This window comes from Triturus cristatus, chromosome 12 (genome assembly GCF_964204655.1).
Source record: "Triturus cristatus chromosome 12, aTriCri1.1, whole genome shotgun sequence".
Taxonomy (NCBI): Eukaryota; Metazoa; Chordata; class Amphibia; order Caudata; family Salamandridae; genus Triturus; species Triturus cristatus.
The window spans coordinates 849155104-849171929 of record NC_140595.1 but is presented as its reverse complement, the minus strand read 5'-3'; the positions used below and the strand labels follow the sequence as shown (position 1 = coordinate 849171929).

Sequence of the window (16826 nt, the reverse complement as noted above, 5' to 3'; positions counted from 1 at the left end):
TTCGGCAACGTCATGTCACCATCTTGGATTGGGATGAAGTCACCACGATGTTCCAAAATAGCGGCCATCCTGGATGGGGAACTCTTCACCTGCTTTAGCTGTATCATCATTTTGGTTTGGGAGGGCATGATTTACGCATGCGCCCCAGACACTTCTTGTGAGACGTAGACAACGCTTACATCCGCACCTCCGCTTCCACCTACGCAGCTTCCGGTGTGTCGCTTCACTCTTCCGGTGTTGTTGGTTGGGGGCTCTTCCATCCTTTGCTGCTGGCTGGAAGATGGAGGCGGTGCTGAGCGAGGTGGTGGCGGTGGAGGACCTGCTGGTGAGCGGGCTGGAGGGCTCGGGCTGCGGGAGGGACCCTGCCTGGCGCCAGGCAGGCCTAGTCTTGTGGCCCTTGGCATTTGCTGGTAAAGACAGCAGTGCCCTCCTGGGACTCCAGCGCTCCCTCGGCTTCTGGGCGCGGTGTAGTGTCATGTAGGTTTATTTGTAGAGCGCTCTGTCACCAGGGAGGGTATCCTGGCGCTGAGCAGGGTGAGCCCAGCCCAGGGGTCTGCAGCCTTACAGTATGAAGAGGTCATTATGCTCTATGATAATCATCCCGAGCTACTTATAATATTAGAGCCATGCACATAACAAACGATTATGAGTGCCCACCCTATGCCAGGTTACCAGCCGTGGTCACCTCAGGGCAGGATTTCCGGCAGAAATGTAAAACATACTTTTTGCATTTTGAATGCCTTTACAAGGGTACTACACAGCGGCCACATCTGCAATGCCCTTGGCAGCAAGGTAATATTATTAGTCATAAACATAGCTGCCAAGTTTCCAGATTTCTGTGTGACGTTTTCGTAATTTTCTTGTAATTATGAGTGACATTTAACGACTATGAGTGACACTTTCTCGCAAGCAAAATCGAGCAATGAAAACCTATATGGAAGGGCACTTGTCTATTATCCTTGTGAGCTGATCATACAGTAAAACAACTGTGTAACTGTGCAGTGTATTTTAAGTGTTTGATCTGGAGGAGCACAAACTGAGGATTGAACATGTGCCACAGTGGTTGCGTTTGCTAATAAGAATACATTTCTAACCAAACTAATCCCTTTTAGCAACATTAGGTTCTGTGATATGCATGATGCACATTCTTTGCAGCTGACACTTTACGCTACTGGTGAGTCAACTTGCACTGGGCAAATCTCTGATCTCTCCCAGGAGGAACATTAAACCCCCACATTCTCTTTGACTTAACAATGGAGTCAGTGCTGGGAAAATAACTTCTGCTGCTTGGCCTGTACACTGTAGCTGCAGCCTGTGGGGTCTCTCTCACTGCAAACAGCTGCTTGGACTGTGGGCAGTGTTGTGATGTGCTGGAGACAGTTGCCAGTCCGAAGAGAGCAGGCTAGCACAGTGACCTAGATGATTCTGACGCTCCTCTCCGCATACCATAGAGTACTGCGTTACATCTAATCTGCAGCAGTAGTTTGTGGTTTTTTTAAAAGCAGGAACAGCATGCTTTTTGCAGAGATGGGTCTGAATTTTCTACATCTGTTTCAAGGTATAGTTCATTCACGGTTAAGCATTACTCTGCCTCCTCGAAACGGATAATTAGAGAGAATTGAACCATGCCTCGCAGCTTATTTTGACCCATATCAGCTGTGTGCGTCGCTTCTACTGTTCAACATTTTTTTTTTTTATATCTGCGTAACTGAACAACCTCGAATCTCAGTCAACCCGATCTCCTTTTGTAATAACTATAGTAGTTGATCTCAGCTCCTTTAGGCCTCAAACAGTGGGAGCGAATGCGTGAACAATGTATGTTCTCATCCTTTGAGAATCTTATTGATTGTTCTTTGTTTAAATTAGAATTCCATTTTAGAACAAACTGAAACAAATCCACGCAGGATCGACAATTTAATCTTCGAATGTTTATCTTTTTAGGCAAAATTTACAAGTGATGGGGGAAGCACTGTGTTATAGCGCTATGTTTTGGCTCGTTTATCTCAAAAAGTGATCAGAAATCAAATGTGAAATACACCCCTCATGTGAAGATGGCGTGGCTGGCACGCAGTCTTCAGAGCTTTAAGGCCCTCTGCACATTTTCTTACAGTAATAGCCCCTGGAGAACCCCCCCCTCCTTCCAGCAGATGAAGGCAGCACGTGTCAAGGAGGACTCCCTTGTCCTTCAATTTAATTCTGGTAGCAGCAATTCATGGTGGCCCGGGCTGGTTGCAATAAGATTTTGAAATTGAAAACCTTCTGCCTGTGCCGACTGGAGCCTTTCAGTCCCTGACACAAGCGAGGCCGCTGCTGAACTTCTTCCTTTAGCAGCACTAACACTGCATGGACCGCCTGTGGTAGTAGTAAACTTCGCTGTGTTGAGCAGGCCATACGGCTGCACGCACATGTGTACTATACTGACCAATTCGTGCCGGGGGAGGTTGGCAGGTCAGCCTACCTATGTAACAGAAGCAAAACACTGTTCAATCAGGGTGAACCATCAAAGCATAACCGAAGTCGCATAGGCTGCTGTCTGCTTTGTGTTTCTGTAACCTAACGATATATCAGACTCTACAAACCATAAAAAACGGTAATACACTCAGCATTTAAGTACGCTGATTTGTGTGACAATCGTTTTACATGCAGTAATGTAACATAAAATGCGATAGTGTCACGCAAGATGTGTGATACTTGGCAGGGCTTAAATCTCCCAATGCTGCGTAATTTATCATTGAAATATCAGTTATAAATATAGTATTGAAATTACAAGTTTTGAAAAAAGTACACATTTTCATCTTGAATACTCACTTTACAATTTTTGTACACCTATTAATTGAATCAAGTAAAAGCTTTTGGATTAGTAGGTTGGGCTACATACTGGAGAGCTATTTACAGGCAGCTGGGGCTGTGGCTCACAAGCTACTTATTGGAGAAGCCTGGTATAGCCAAACCTGGGTCCCCCCCAATCTGGTTTTCTGTATGTGTGGGATGTGTGCAAGTGCTGGATCACACATTGTAGGAAGGTGGATATCTTACCCCCAATTTTTTGCCTAGTGTCTAGCTGGTTTTTCGACTTAGTTGGCCTGAGATCCTGCCATCCATGGTCTCAGGCTGTCTGCTCTCTACTAAATTGACACTATGCACTCTAGGTGCATAACCAATTGGAACTAGATCACCCTGTGAGCCCCTGTACCAGTGTACACTAGGTACCCAGGGCATTGGTGTATCTAAGGCCTACCAGGGGCTGAAGCATGTATTGTGCCACCCCTGGCCTGGCCTAACAATTTGACACAACTGGCTGATCTCTCAGCTGGGGTAAGTTGGTGTATCCACCTCTTACTTAGGTGTAGTATACCTATACCTAACCTTAAATGGGACACATGTTAACCTATAAGTCACTCCTATCGCAGGCCTTAACAATCCTGAAGGCAGAGTGCTGGGTTCCATGTGAGATGGTGCTCTAGCATGAGCTGAGCCTGTCTGCAGTGGTCGGAACAACTTCCTTCTACTGTTTCCAGATATCGTCATACCATATACTCTTAAGTGCATTATGAACCTCGCGGTTAAATGCTATCTTTGGTTTGGCTTTATCAAAACATGTCGAGTAAGGTGTCATACGAATTGGAATACTAACCCCTCGCCAATTCTGGCGACGGGGTTAGCATTCCACCCTTCTAGAGGGACACGACATGTACAGATCCTGAAACCCGGGTAAAATCAGACATAGCCTCAGCTCCACAAAATGGACGCTGCCACCACAGACACAAGTCTGCCCTCCTGCTGCTGGGAGTCCTTCCAGCTTGGGAGACGTGGACAAAGGGTTTCCTGCCAGGGGAGGTGCGTGCACCACCCCAGACAGGATTTTGTGTATTGGTCAGGTAGGGCTTGAATAGAATCAGACATGCCTGAGGCTCACAAGGAGCCTTGGTGCATATGCCAGTTCAAACTGGTCCTGGGGCACACCAGCCCCAGACCTGGGGCGAGCTGGACAAAGGATTGGGGTGTAACCACCCCCTTTCCTGGTCCCACCCTTAGGGAGGGACCTAGCAGGTAGTCTGGCCCCTAGAATCCGCTTAAAGGTAGGAGCTGTGTCCTAAGACTTCAGACATCCTGGAATCAACTTGAAACTAAGAAGAAGACGGGAACTTCGACGTTCTGCTGCACAGAAGACTGAAGGAAATCTCCCCTATGGTCAGGGAGTGACCATCTTGCTAACGCAAGCACCATCCAGCAAATCAACGTCTGCTTTGCTGGAGCCCGAGCCCAGAGACTGACAAGAACTGGACCTCCAGACCTCTCACCGCCCGATCCACAGTCCCTGCAAAGAAGGAACCCGTGGAGGCACCGAGACACGTGGAGCCAGCCGTCTTGGAAGACACTCGACAAGCTGCAAGTGCGACGACAGAGGCTCCCTCTGAGTTGTGCTTTGGGTCCTGAGAAGCCCAACATCCGAGCACAATCTGCACCAAAGGTGAGCCCTCCAGCATCTCCACGATCTGCGTGGGGCCCCTCTGCACTTTGCGACACGCCTACCCGGTCCCTGGCCCGTTGGCTAGTGGCCATCTTGGCGAACCTTTTTTTGAAAACTACGATGCTGGTCTGGTTGCTCCAGACTGGCCCCTGCTTCCCTCCAAAGGAGCAGCCCCTCTGACCTTGCTGGTCAGAGCTACAAGCTTTCTTCGATTCCTGCGACTCCTGCTTTTGCCAAGGCTTGTTTGCTTCTTTTGAGTTGCCGACACTGCCGACAGCGAGAGCATGCGTGGGACAGCTCGTGAATCGACTCCTGGACGTAGTCGACCTTCAGGGACCACGTGGCTGCAGCGACAAGCTACACCTCTTCACCTGTTTGCACCCGACATCGCCTGGTACCTACCTGGTGCCATGCTGGTCACTGGCTAGTGACTGTGAACACTGTCCCCTCTGCTTACAGGTCTTCTACACTTCCGATCCACCGCATCTCTTCTGGACCGACCGCCTGCAGCATCTTTGTAGTCAGGCTCCATTGAACAGATACACGAAACCCGACGCACTTCGAGACCTATGCACCCGCTTCCTGTGGGTGAGGTAAAGCTGGCACTCCGGTGCTCAAGTGTAGAGTAACATCTCTAATGTCTAGGTTTGAAGTCTTGATTTCGTAGTCCAACCAGAAGACCCTTCTAGCAGGAACTTTTACGCACCCATTGAAAACCTATGGGAGCCCGCGTGTAACTTTCCTCACTGCACACGCGACCCGTGGACCTCCTGGTCACTAACTAAAGTTAGCTCCTTGTAGGCCCAGCGATTCTAGAGGCCCTAGGCCTTTTCCCTTTCCTGTTCGTGGTACTTGTACCACTATTTTAGTATATGGTTTGAGCGGCCACCAGGGCCTATCCATATAAAGTGCAACTTCTGTATATTGTGATACTTTCTTGTTTAACAATTTGTGCTCCTGTGCTCATAAAGAGTCTAGGGGATACTTTGAGTAATAAATACATATATATTTTGAATATATATCTGTGTGGTGTCCTTTCATTGGTAAAAGGGGGGGTTACATATGGTAAAACAGCTTGCTTTACATGCCTAAACGAGTTTAGCCTCAAAGACTGCTTAGCCTACGCTACCACTAGGGCAGCTGGTCCGAAAAGGTTGACTTACAACCACACCATAAGGGTTGCTTGGCATGGTACAAGGTGGTCACTTTAATTAGTGAACATCATATACCAGGCCAACTTCTCACACACATGTTCTCTTACTAATATCCATAGCATATGACAGACTCCCAGCTGGCTTCTTGGTGTTGTGAAATACTGAGTCCCACATCTCCTCTTGTTATCCACAGCTTGTAAGAGTCTCCCAAGTTTCCTGTTCACTGCATGGGGCACTCACCCACCTCTTGGTGCTGTGGTGTGTAGTACCTAGCCCCAAACCAACTCTAAATGCTATCCACAAATTGTGAGAGACTTCCACACCCCCGTGGATACCCTTGTCTGGTTCTGACTAAGCCCAGCAGCTCACTCTGCAGAGTTCCCATTTACAAAGAAGGGCTGCCAAGCCACAGTATTTAAAGAGCCCCTGGGAAAAAGGTAAAGACTTGCCCTCATGCTGCTTGTCAACTGTGGTCTTGGAGCCAGTGCCAGTCTGCGAGCAGAGACTCTTTAGTACTGAGGCAAGGACTTCCACTATTGAGCTATACAAGCCTTTTCGATTTTAAAATGTAAAATGTGGAGGAAGAGGACAGTATGAGCCTCACCAGTGTATGTTAATCTTCACTCTGATCAAGTGCATAGCTCTAAAGCTGTATTGGGTACCCTAGAATGCTGCTCGAGGGTGAAAGCTTTTGAAATGTGCTGAATGTGATATTTCCCAGGGTTGTATCAATAAACAAACCCAGTGTTTAACCGCTAACGAGAGTAACCCTAGTGCAGACCTTTTAAAAAGAGCCTAAAAGCCCCCTGTTTCAAAGATGTGCCTGAATTACCCACCCCTCGCTGTAGGTGCATCAGTAAATTGGATTAGCAAAGAGAGAAGTTTCCTTATATTGTTCACGATAGAAACTTGAACCAACCATTATTGTTCATTTTGTAAGTATATTTACAGGGGATGCGACAGTTTGAACTAAGATTGGAGCGTCGGTAAGCTGTAGTTGCCCCATTGCTTACTTTGTGCTGGTGGCATTGGTTACTGGCACTCTCAGACACTGTTTTCCAAATGCACAGTTTTAAGCCTTAGCAGTGCTGTACTGGAGCATCCGTAAGCTGTAGTTGCCCCATTGCTTACTTTGTGCTGGTGGCATTGGTTGCTGGCACTCACAGACACTGTGTGCAAAAAGCAGTTTTAAGCCTTAGCAATGCTGTACTGGAGCGTCTGTAAGCTGTAGCTGCCCCATTGCTTACTTTGTGCTGGTGTTCTTGGGCATTGGTTACTGGCACTCATTTTTGGGGACAGGGACTTATTTTTCATTATTTGATTTTGACCAAGAGGAAGAGAAATTCTGAAACGGGAGAGTACAGGAGAAGTCTAGGAGCACCATGACAAAGCGAGAAAACAGGAATGAAAAAGGGCAGCCTTTGTATTTGCCAATTCTGGTGTTCAGCAGTGCCAGCAGCAGTAAGCTCCTAAAACAACTTTGGGAACCTGCACTCTTTGTTTAAACACATTAAGCAATCAAATACCTCCCGTGACTGCTACACATGCAACGCAGGCATGCTTTCTCGAGCATGGTGAGAAAATACATGGGTGTCATAGTCTCTCCAAAAGATTCGTCAGCCGAATCATCGATTTGGCCACCACATTTGTGGCATCTTGATGGGTGACATGAGCTGTAGGTGGCCCCGCCTCATTCATGCTGCACCGACAGATGTACTTCTAAGCATACCCCAAGCCCTGTTTGTGAATTTTTGCCTATCACAGGCTGCCAGTGTCTATTTTAAGATGGGATCCATGTGCTATGTGTACTCGCATGCAATGTGGCATAATGCACTCACAAATGTGGAGAGAGAAACTTATACACTACACATGTTTGCTCCAAACGCCACTGCTGAAATACCCAGATGGGTTCAACGCAGCCCAAACATGCCACCTAGCCATACGCACCAAACAAAAACAAGCATTTGCAACGCAATAGGTCTCGCATTTACGCGAGTTTGAGCTATTCGCATTGTAAATTACAATGTCTTTTATTTATGTTTTGGTTTTTAAAACAAATAAAAGGCATTGTCATTTGCAATGCTAGTAGCTTAAACTCTCACAAATGCGAGACCTATTGCATTGCAAATGCTTGTTTCTTCACGCTAACCAACTTGGATTCACTTAACTAGTGCTATTTAAGGTCTTTCCCTTTCACATTTAATTTACTCGCACTGGTTCTAGCCTGGCTCCATAATACGTACAGATTCTGTGTATTTATATTTGTTACATAAAATGATTCACGTATGTGCATGCTTTCACCCCAGCTTATTGTTATTCTCAAAGTGACTGTTTTTCTACTGATTTTATAATACGCACTATATGTGTGAATCGTTTTTTCAATGCCCCTAGTCAATTTTTGCACCAATACGCCCTGGGTAACGTTTCGTTTGCCCTGCTCTGCTTCAATATACCACGATGCTCCACTAGGATGTTTTTTGGTGTCGTGTGCCTTTGTTTAGCTTTGTTTTATAACTCAATGCAGGTTACAAGTTGAGAATATTCAGATTATGTGGTGTTCAACCCACGTCTATACGATTTCGTTGATCACTCCCCGAGGAAAAGGTCTTGTTACTTCAGATGTATGTATATTTGGTTAATGCACAGATTAGCTACAGTATACCTACATGCTGATGGCACTAATGCATGGTTTATTTGACAAAATGCATTTGTGCGCCCTTAGAGAAACAAGCACACCGTGCTTCAAGGCCTCACAGGGAACACTAACAAGTGATCTCTTGGGTACTCTAACACCATCACACTGTTGAACCATGCAGATAGTAATTCAGTACTCACTAGAGTACACAGGATTCATTAATGCACCTCCATTTACTCTGAGGACTCTTGCTAGACATCCTCGTGGACTAACCCGCTACACAGCACTGCATTCTAGAAGCATTAACCCCCCAGACTGCATCATGACGTCACCGAACTATCGTACTAGACGAAAGGGACTTTGCACATGTATTTTATGGGATTAGTACACCACACTGTACCGTCGGGACACTAATACCACCCCCTGCACATAATAGTTCATCATATCAGCACAACTCGTTGATACTCTCCAACCATTTTTGACTGCATTTTACAAGCTGTGAACCACCAAGGCACACACTGTGCTACATGGATACAAACTCTTGGCTCCTCCATATCACGCAGTGACTGAGCCGCCACACTACATAAGGGAATCGCTAATCCATCTGGCTTTAAAGAGTGTAATCTGCCTGTTTGTAACCCTCCAAACTGCATCACATGGACACTAACCCACTACCCTGATTTCTAGTAATACTAAGCCACCATTATGGAATTAAGAGACAATAACTCATCAAACTGCAGCTCTGTCCATGAGACTGTGGCCCACGGTACTGCACACAAGGCCCCCCACAGTGCGAACCCTGTTCTACGGACAATATCCAACACTCTGCACCATACAAATCCTACCCCGCCTATAGTTGTTTGTTCGCAGTAGCTTTTTGTGCTAATGGGGGCTGTGAATCCAGTTTGATGGGCGTTGCCTTGTGGAGAGAGACCAGGACTCCCTCTGGGTCTGAAGCTTGAAGAGCCTTGTGTTGATGGCCTTCTACAATCCACGGTGACTCTGTAAATTTCTCACATGGGGGAAAGGGGGTGCCCAAGTTTGCAGAGTAGGACCGAGTAAGAATGACCTGGCAGTCGAGATTTGTTGTAGGGTGGTTTTTAGGTCTCGGGACCATCCGGTCGGCAGACCGGAAGTCCGGAGATCTCGGGACCATCCGGTCGGCAGACCGGAAGTCCGGAGATTTAATGTTTTGGAGAAGAGGGGCTTGCACCCGCCCCTCTTCTCCTCTGTTCTCCATTGGCTGGCCTCTTGAATGCTGGCCAGCCACTGGAGAAGAGGTCCCGTCACTCCGATCAGGCCCCGTCCTTTTCGGATCGGGGGGCGTGTTTTTTGCGAAAAGTCTCAGGGAGGAGACAACAGCAAAACACGCCCCCGAATCCGAAAAGGACGCTGCCTTTCTCCGAGGCATTCTGCCTCGGAGAAAGGCGGTGGTGTGCTTGACTGCTCCTCCGATCTTCCCTCCGGGTTACAGCTTGCTGGACCCCGACCACACTCCACAGGTACACCTGCTCGGACTTGCAATACACATCTCGGCCGTTTTTATCAAAAACATATTCGTTTTGGGTGATTTATTTGCAAATGACTTGCTGTGAGGCAGGCGAGGGCGACGGACCAGACAACAAACCCACGCGTTGCGAGCATCCCAGCTCGCCCCAACGCTCCCCCTGCAGAACACACAGCACTCTCCACTCCCTTCAGCTGTGCAAGGCGCCCCATTCTTCCAGGCGCTGCCCCCGACGAGGTTCAACAGTTCTAGAGCTCACCCTCCCCCACACAAGAGACCCCCACCCGCCGTCACGCGCGTCGCCCCCTATAGTGGGTCATGTCGCGTTCAAACAGCTCCCTGTTCTGGTGACGTGTGGTCGTCTCACCCACACACTGTCCAATCTCACTTGCGAGTAATTATAACCCCCCCCCCCTCCAGATAACGCCGAGTGGACGCGCCCCTCCACTACTAGCAGTCCCAACACACGTACTAACAATTCACTCCCACTTCAGATAGCGATATTGGGCTGCAAGTGATTACAATCGGAGTGTGCTCATTTTCGTTGGAGGGTGTTTTTTATTGTCCTTCGAGAGTTATATTCCAAGGTTTATTTCAGAGATCTACACATGTGAGACCCCAGAAAGTGATAGGTTTTGTGCACGTAATTTCTAACACTCATAAGTGATTTTTCTTTAACAGAAACATTGCTCTGTTTATATGCACAGAGCAACATACATTTTGGTGAGCGCAGAAGAATTAGATTATTTTCCTATGAGGCACATTAATTTTGGGCCAGTTTACGCAGACATCAGAGCGTTGACATGAAAGTTGAGCAGAGCTATTGTTATTAGTCCGTCTACTACGCGATGATCGACTTGCCGTGAAACAAGACTGGTATCATAGACGGTTAGTCCACTCTCTATGTTGCTTCATTTCCTAATAGGATACGTCAGCTGCGCGGGAATGTCGTCTCTTTAAATACAATGGTAGCTAACTGAACTATTACCGCGTCCAGAATCCTTGAGACGAGAGATATTCGAGTCACAGGCTTCAAGTGAGGTGAGAATTCGGAGTGACTCCATGTTTATCTTTGATATTAGTGGTGTTTGTTGTTGAAGTAACTTGTAGTGATGAGTTGCTCACAGTGCACGCTGTTTTCACAGGTGCCGATTGTTGAAAATATCTGACAGGCTTCGCTTGATGAGCGTTCAGGGACATGATGAAAGGTTTTGTCCTGGGCAGTTTCTAATTATTTTTGGGATAACAGTGACTCTCGAGACAGGGCGATTCATGTAAGTTGCATGATATTCTTCTAAGATACTCTTTTAAGACTGACTGTTATCTCACAGATTTGTGGCAGATCAACAGATTTCTGTTTACACATGTTTACATTTCATTGTTTTATAGCATGAGGACGGCTTTTTTGGGAAGACTACGAACTATTTAGAAATGACTAGAGAACATTAATTCAAGAGGCCCTGGTGTTGTTAAGAGCCATTCTCTGAGGAGTCCGCCATTCTCTGAGGAGTCCGCTTGGTGGTTCTCAATTCACTCTGTTGAAATATTCATTAGATCACTTATGGTGGGAAAATCACTGGTTTGTGTCTCATTTTGATTCATTTTTAGGTCTCGGTCTAGGGGCGGTGGGCGCTTTACGTGAGCCTAGTTACATCACACACGGGGATTTTTTTTTTTATGCAAAGTAATTGATTTGCCCTGAATCATAGAATGTTGAGCCGACGCTGGGGTTAGAACTTGGTTGCCCAGTTCCTAGGCGACAGTAACGCCACACCCTCTCTTAATGTCAAACAGCGTCCACGAGACGAATTAAACAAGCATTTACAATGCAATGGTCTCGGCATTGGTAAAGTTAAAGCTATTGGCATTGCTCATGACATTATTTTTGTTTACGTTTTTGTTTTTAAAACATTTAAAGAAACTGCATTGTCATGAGCAATGCCAATAGCTCTAACTTTTACAATGCCGAGACCGTTGCATTGTAAATGCTTGTTAACTTATTTGTGGGCTACCCCCAGGCAGGTCGTGGAGTCCTGGGAAGGGGGTCCGCATTGCCCAGCTTCACTTGTGCCTGCAATTAAAAATGTTTTCTCTCCTTTTGGAAAGACAGCCGTCCTGGTGTGGCTAATTTATATCATTATCAGATGGTTTCATCAATTGAGTGTCTTGTGTATGAAAAGCCTTCCTGCCAGGATACCTTCTTGCCTGACTAAAATGCAGATGTGCGCTATATCTGCAAGTGTAAAGGGTTCTTGGGAGCTGGTTCTGACTTTGATTGATGCAATCACTGCACGCTTTGAGATGTCAAAAGATTTGGATTTTTTGAGTGGTAGTGCAAAGAGTTAACTGGGCTGTAATGTGCATGCTTTTAATTGTAACTGCGTTTACACAGCCCTTAGTACCCCTAAAGACAAGTTGAAGGGACAGTTATGTAAAAAACAAAAAGCATTACATATGCACTGGTATTTCCAAAATCTACATTTTGGAAGCACCTTTTTATTGTAAAACTTTTTGCACATTTTGTACCAGTTTATCTTCTACTGTGTGTAATGAAAGTATAAAATAATGACTTGCATATTGACAGTGCTTTCTGTCACATGGTGTGACCTCGTAGCACTAAAAATACATGTCACTATTCTCCACTGCACAAATCAAGCTTTCGTTCTGTGGCTCTCTGGTTACACACAGACCCCTGCGTTGCTTCAACTAATGGAGGTTTCATAATGTACTACAGTGCATTTCCCACAGAGTTACAACTTTTTACATTTATTTTTAATTTACACTGCCCATTATTTTATATGAAGCCTCCTGATGGTGAAAGACATAAAAAAACATACAGAATATTTTGGGGCTCATTTACGAGAGGCCTGCATCGCCCGAGCATCACTTTATTTGACATTCTGGAGGTGCAAGCGTCTCAACTATACCTATGAGGCGGCGGGAAATCACCCTGCATGGCTTTGAATGGCCTCATAGCTATGGAGTAAGACATAGCAGCGCAAGTCACTGTTACCTTACTCTGCGTGATGGTGGTGGTCCATGGGCTTTACGTGGGGTTACCACGCAACACACCTGGATTTTGATGCTGCCCCATATTTACAAAATCGCATAAACCTGGGGCAGCTCCAAAAAACAGACACTTCCCCAGTGGAGGCGTAACAAGGAGAAATGTTTTCATTTTTCCTCGTTCTTTCCTCTTTCCATGTGTGCTGCATTCTGCAGCTCACATAGAAAGAGGAAAACACCTTTGGATTGTTTTTGTGGAGGAAGGTTCCCCTTTCTGTACAAAAACAATCCTGCCTATGTTGGTGCTATGCAGCAATTTGTGCACCAATGCAAGGGAAAAGGACAGGAATGCACCGTATTTCATAAATACGGTGCATTCATGCCCTTTTTAGGTCTCGCTGAGCCAGCGCCTGTGCTGCTCTGCAAGAAGTTTAGTGAGTGGCTTTTTGAAAGTGCTATCAGAGGCTTTTGCTGGCCTCAAGCTTGCGTTCAGGCACGCAGCCGCCATGTGGGTTTCTGTCAAGGCTCATTAAGCCTTGCGTGCCTCTCTCCGCCTTGCTTGCTTGCGCTTCAATTCCCTCCCCCACCACAGATCGCGTCACTCTGCTGGCCTCCCCTCCCCCACCCTCTCTATACTGCAGCAGGCCGTAGCGAGCTTTCAAAGTAATTTTAGCACGCGCAACTCCCGGGCTTGTTTTATTCCGGGAGCCCTGTCCGGCTTGGCCTCCCAGGTTCCAGCAATCTTTCGCTGTCAGCGCTTTGTTTTTGTTATTCACAAGCTGGCCCGCCGTCATTGAACGAGGAGTGCTTTGTGCGCAGAGCAGTTTGTGATTTAATTTTCAACACTGGCACATGCCGAGTAGGTACTTCAGCTTTTCCATCCCCTTTCTCCTCCTGCTACGGGTGCCTCTTTAATTGCGGTTGTTTCTTTCTCACATAATTCGTGCCACCTATTGTGACATTGCGCAGGAGCAGCTGAGTTTCACCCGTTCTTAACTTGGCTTCTAGAAATCTTTTCATTCAGTTGCTGATGTCCCTCTACGTCACCCCTACCCTCCTCCCCAGGTTAATATTTCTTTCAGCCTCTTGTTATTTTGCACGTGGTGCGAGTTCTGGTGACTTATTTGAACGTCTCCAAAATGTATCTGGCAATAGCATTTCATACGGAGATTCCAATCCAAATATAAAATATTAAATAATAATGTAATTGTCCATTTTAATGACCATTCCAACCATTCCAACAAACTGCAGTTAAAAACTGAGCCGGTTTTAGTCTTTATTTCACTTGATCAGTGGCGTCCCTTCATCGAAGTCACATAGCATTTAAAAGTAATGCCATGCCAATGACGTCACAGGAAGTGACATCACATAACCATTTTTAAAGAATCAACTGCTAAATATTTTGGGCTGCAGTATGTTAATTTGATAACTGACACAGCCACTAATTTTTCAAAAGTAGGAACATCTAAATTAGCATTTAAAATAATCATTTGTCATACCCAACAAATTACAGAGCTTATAAAGCAGCTTCAGGCTTTGCCAACCCCAGGGCCGTATACCTTCACAGGCTTTCAAATCATCCGTGAGCACATACCATTAAACATGAGCTCAGGCATGCAAGCTAACATACATACATACATACACACACACAGTCGCAGGCACGCACACAAAGACAGTCATTCAGACATACTCATGCACTCCCCAGCACACAGATAAACACACGCAGGCTGCTAGACACAACAAGCATTGGCATAGCCAATAGGTCTCATCTTTGGGACCTTATAAGTGTTCAGTTATCCAGCACAATATCCTTGGTACAACATCAAGTGTTGCATGGCTAAACACTTGTAAGGTCCCAAAGGTGAGACCTATTGGCTATGCCAATGCTTTTTACATAGGGCAGTTCAGCAAGAAGACTTGCGGCGCTGCCCTACGCCAATTCTTCATAAATGAGGCCCTTTGTTTTTAGCTGCACCTCTGACCATGCCTCCACACTCGCCTGACCTTTGGTTTTCTGAACACTGTTTAATATTATACCCCCGCTGTAAAAGGTATTTGCTGTGAGAATTGGGGGCGTTTATGGTTGTTGATAAGGAGTACCAGGTTCTAGAAATTTTTGTCAGGAGCGGGTCCTTGCGCCTAAAGAATTTTGACAAGGGGGTCTCGGCAACAAAAAGTTTGAAGACCTGTTCTAAGTCCTTGCAGTTCTCAGGTCATCATGCTTAATTCCTTAAAAGCACTTCATCATGATTGAAAGCCAATAAAGAGTTAAAAGGACTAGAATAACAACGCCAGGTTTGAGATAGAGCATTCAGAGTGCTGAGATTTAGACCGGTCGTAATTTGTATAGAAGTTTTGGTGATTGTAAGTAAAGCTTGTTTGTATAATGTAGGTGAGACAGTACAAGTGTCCGTCGCTTAAACTTAGTGGGGAATCTAGGGGTGGCAAGATCCAGCTTTAGGATTCTGAGCACACTGATGGAAGATTTCACTGCTGGATCTATTCGGATCCTGTGTCTGAGAGATTTCTAGGCTTGCTTTTTTCCCCACACTGTGTCAATTGAGAGGATGTCTGGCCTAGATGCACATGAATGTAGGCTGCCTAGTTCGACGAGTAGGATTTCTCGTTTGTCTGGATTAAGTTTAGGTGGTTATCGGTTATCTAATTATTCATTAAACCAGGTGAAAACTCAAAGCGCAGCGTCATTATGGTTATTGAAGAAACTTTGATGACCTGCATGATGTCTGTGTACTTAAAACTACTGAGCCCAAAGTATTGCGTGAGTAATATCTCAATGTGCTGCACGTTCACAGTTTGAATTAAGTGGTGATCGACCTATTACAAGTGTGAATCCTAACAAGGCCGACTCAGCCTTCCATCCCCCGAAGATTGATAAATTGAGTGAATAAATGAACCCATTTTTCTAGAAAAGCCCAAATCTCCCACATGTTCTTCAGAAATGTTCTGCCTTCTGTTTGTCAGTGTGTCATTCTTCGAGTTTTGCTAGTAATTTTAATGACTCACAAAAGGTTGTTTCTATCATGCACCACTATGTGAATTGTCTCTTTGCTCCATAATACCAGTAGTAATTTTCCCAGCTCTAGTGTCTCATGTTAACCTCTTGAAAGAATAAAAGGCTGTGTTGGTCTTCACGTGCTTTTTTCTCTGTAGTAGTTTAACCTACTGAGCTATCTTGCAAGCTGGTGTCTCTGAGGCCCTGTTCTCTTGAGTGTCCCAAGAGGTTACTTCCACTTGCTTGTATCAAGTTCATTCACCTCACAGCACTGTTGCTACACTCCCACAAGCGCCATACTGAACGTCTTCAAGCAGAAGTTGCAGTGCTCACACCCTGTTACCCCACATAATCAAACAGCAAGGTCTAACGTATGTGTAAACCACAATTATGTGGGCACCAGCTGCAAACTCATTCCCAATGGTTATTTGAAATTGAGTACAGCGGACATTTGAAAAGTTGATTGTTCGTTCTGCATAAAACATGTCAGCGGCATAAAACATGTCAGCGGGTGTTATGTGCTCATTTTTAGGCTCCTGTTTGGTGGTGATGAAGCATTGGGAAGAGTGACTGGATGCATCCTGTGGCAACGTGCTCCTAACCATCATTACCCAGATACACCCTATGACAACGTGGTCCTAACCATCACTACCCAGATGCATCCTGTGGCAACGTAGCCCTAACCATCACTACCCAGATGGCATCCTGTGGCAGTGTGCTCCTAACCATCACTTCTCAGATACATCCCATGGCAACGTGGTCCTAACCATCACTACCCAGTGCAGACTGCACAGACCTGCAGCTCCTTACGTCATTGCTGTATATATCAACATATATTCACAATCCTGCAGTCCCTCAAGCTGTTACTTAAGGTCCCTCTTGAGTCCGATATAAAATCTTTCACAGAGCTTCAATTCCTTAAAGCACTACTAGAAGTCGGATAGAAAAGCATTCACGTTTTGTGAAGCTGCAGTTCTACAAGTCATTCATTACTAAAGATCCCTCTCAAATCAGATACAAGTGCTTGCATGTCAATCAGA

General features: G+C 45.8%; 1 protein-coding gene across 1 annotated transcript in view; it reads left to right on the top strand.

The window, feature by feature from the left end:
• The first annotated feature begins 151 nt into the window (after positions 1–151).
• Positions 152–16826, top strand: part of FIS1 (fission, mitochondrial 1) — a 72515-nt gene continuing 55840 nt past the window's right edge. The window contains exon 1 of the mRNA XM_085639515.1: positions 152–325. Within this exon, the coding sequence (XP_085495641.1) occupies positions 281–325 (45 nt within the window). The 5' untranslated portion in view covers positions 152–280. The remainder of the gene's footprint in view (positions 326–16826) is intronic.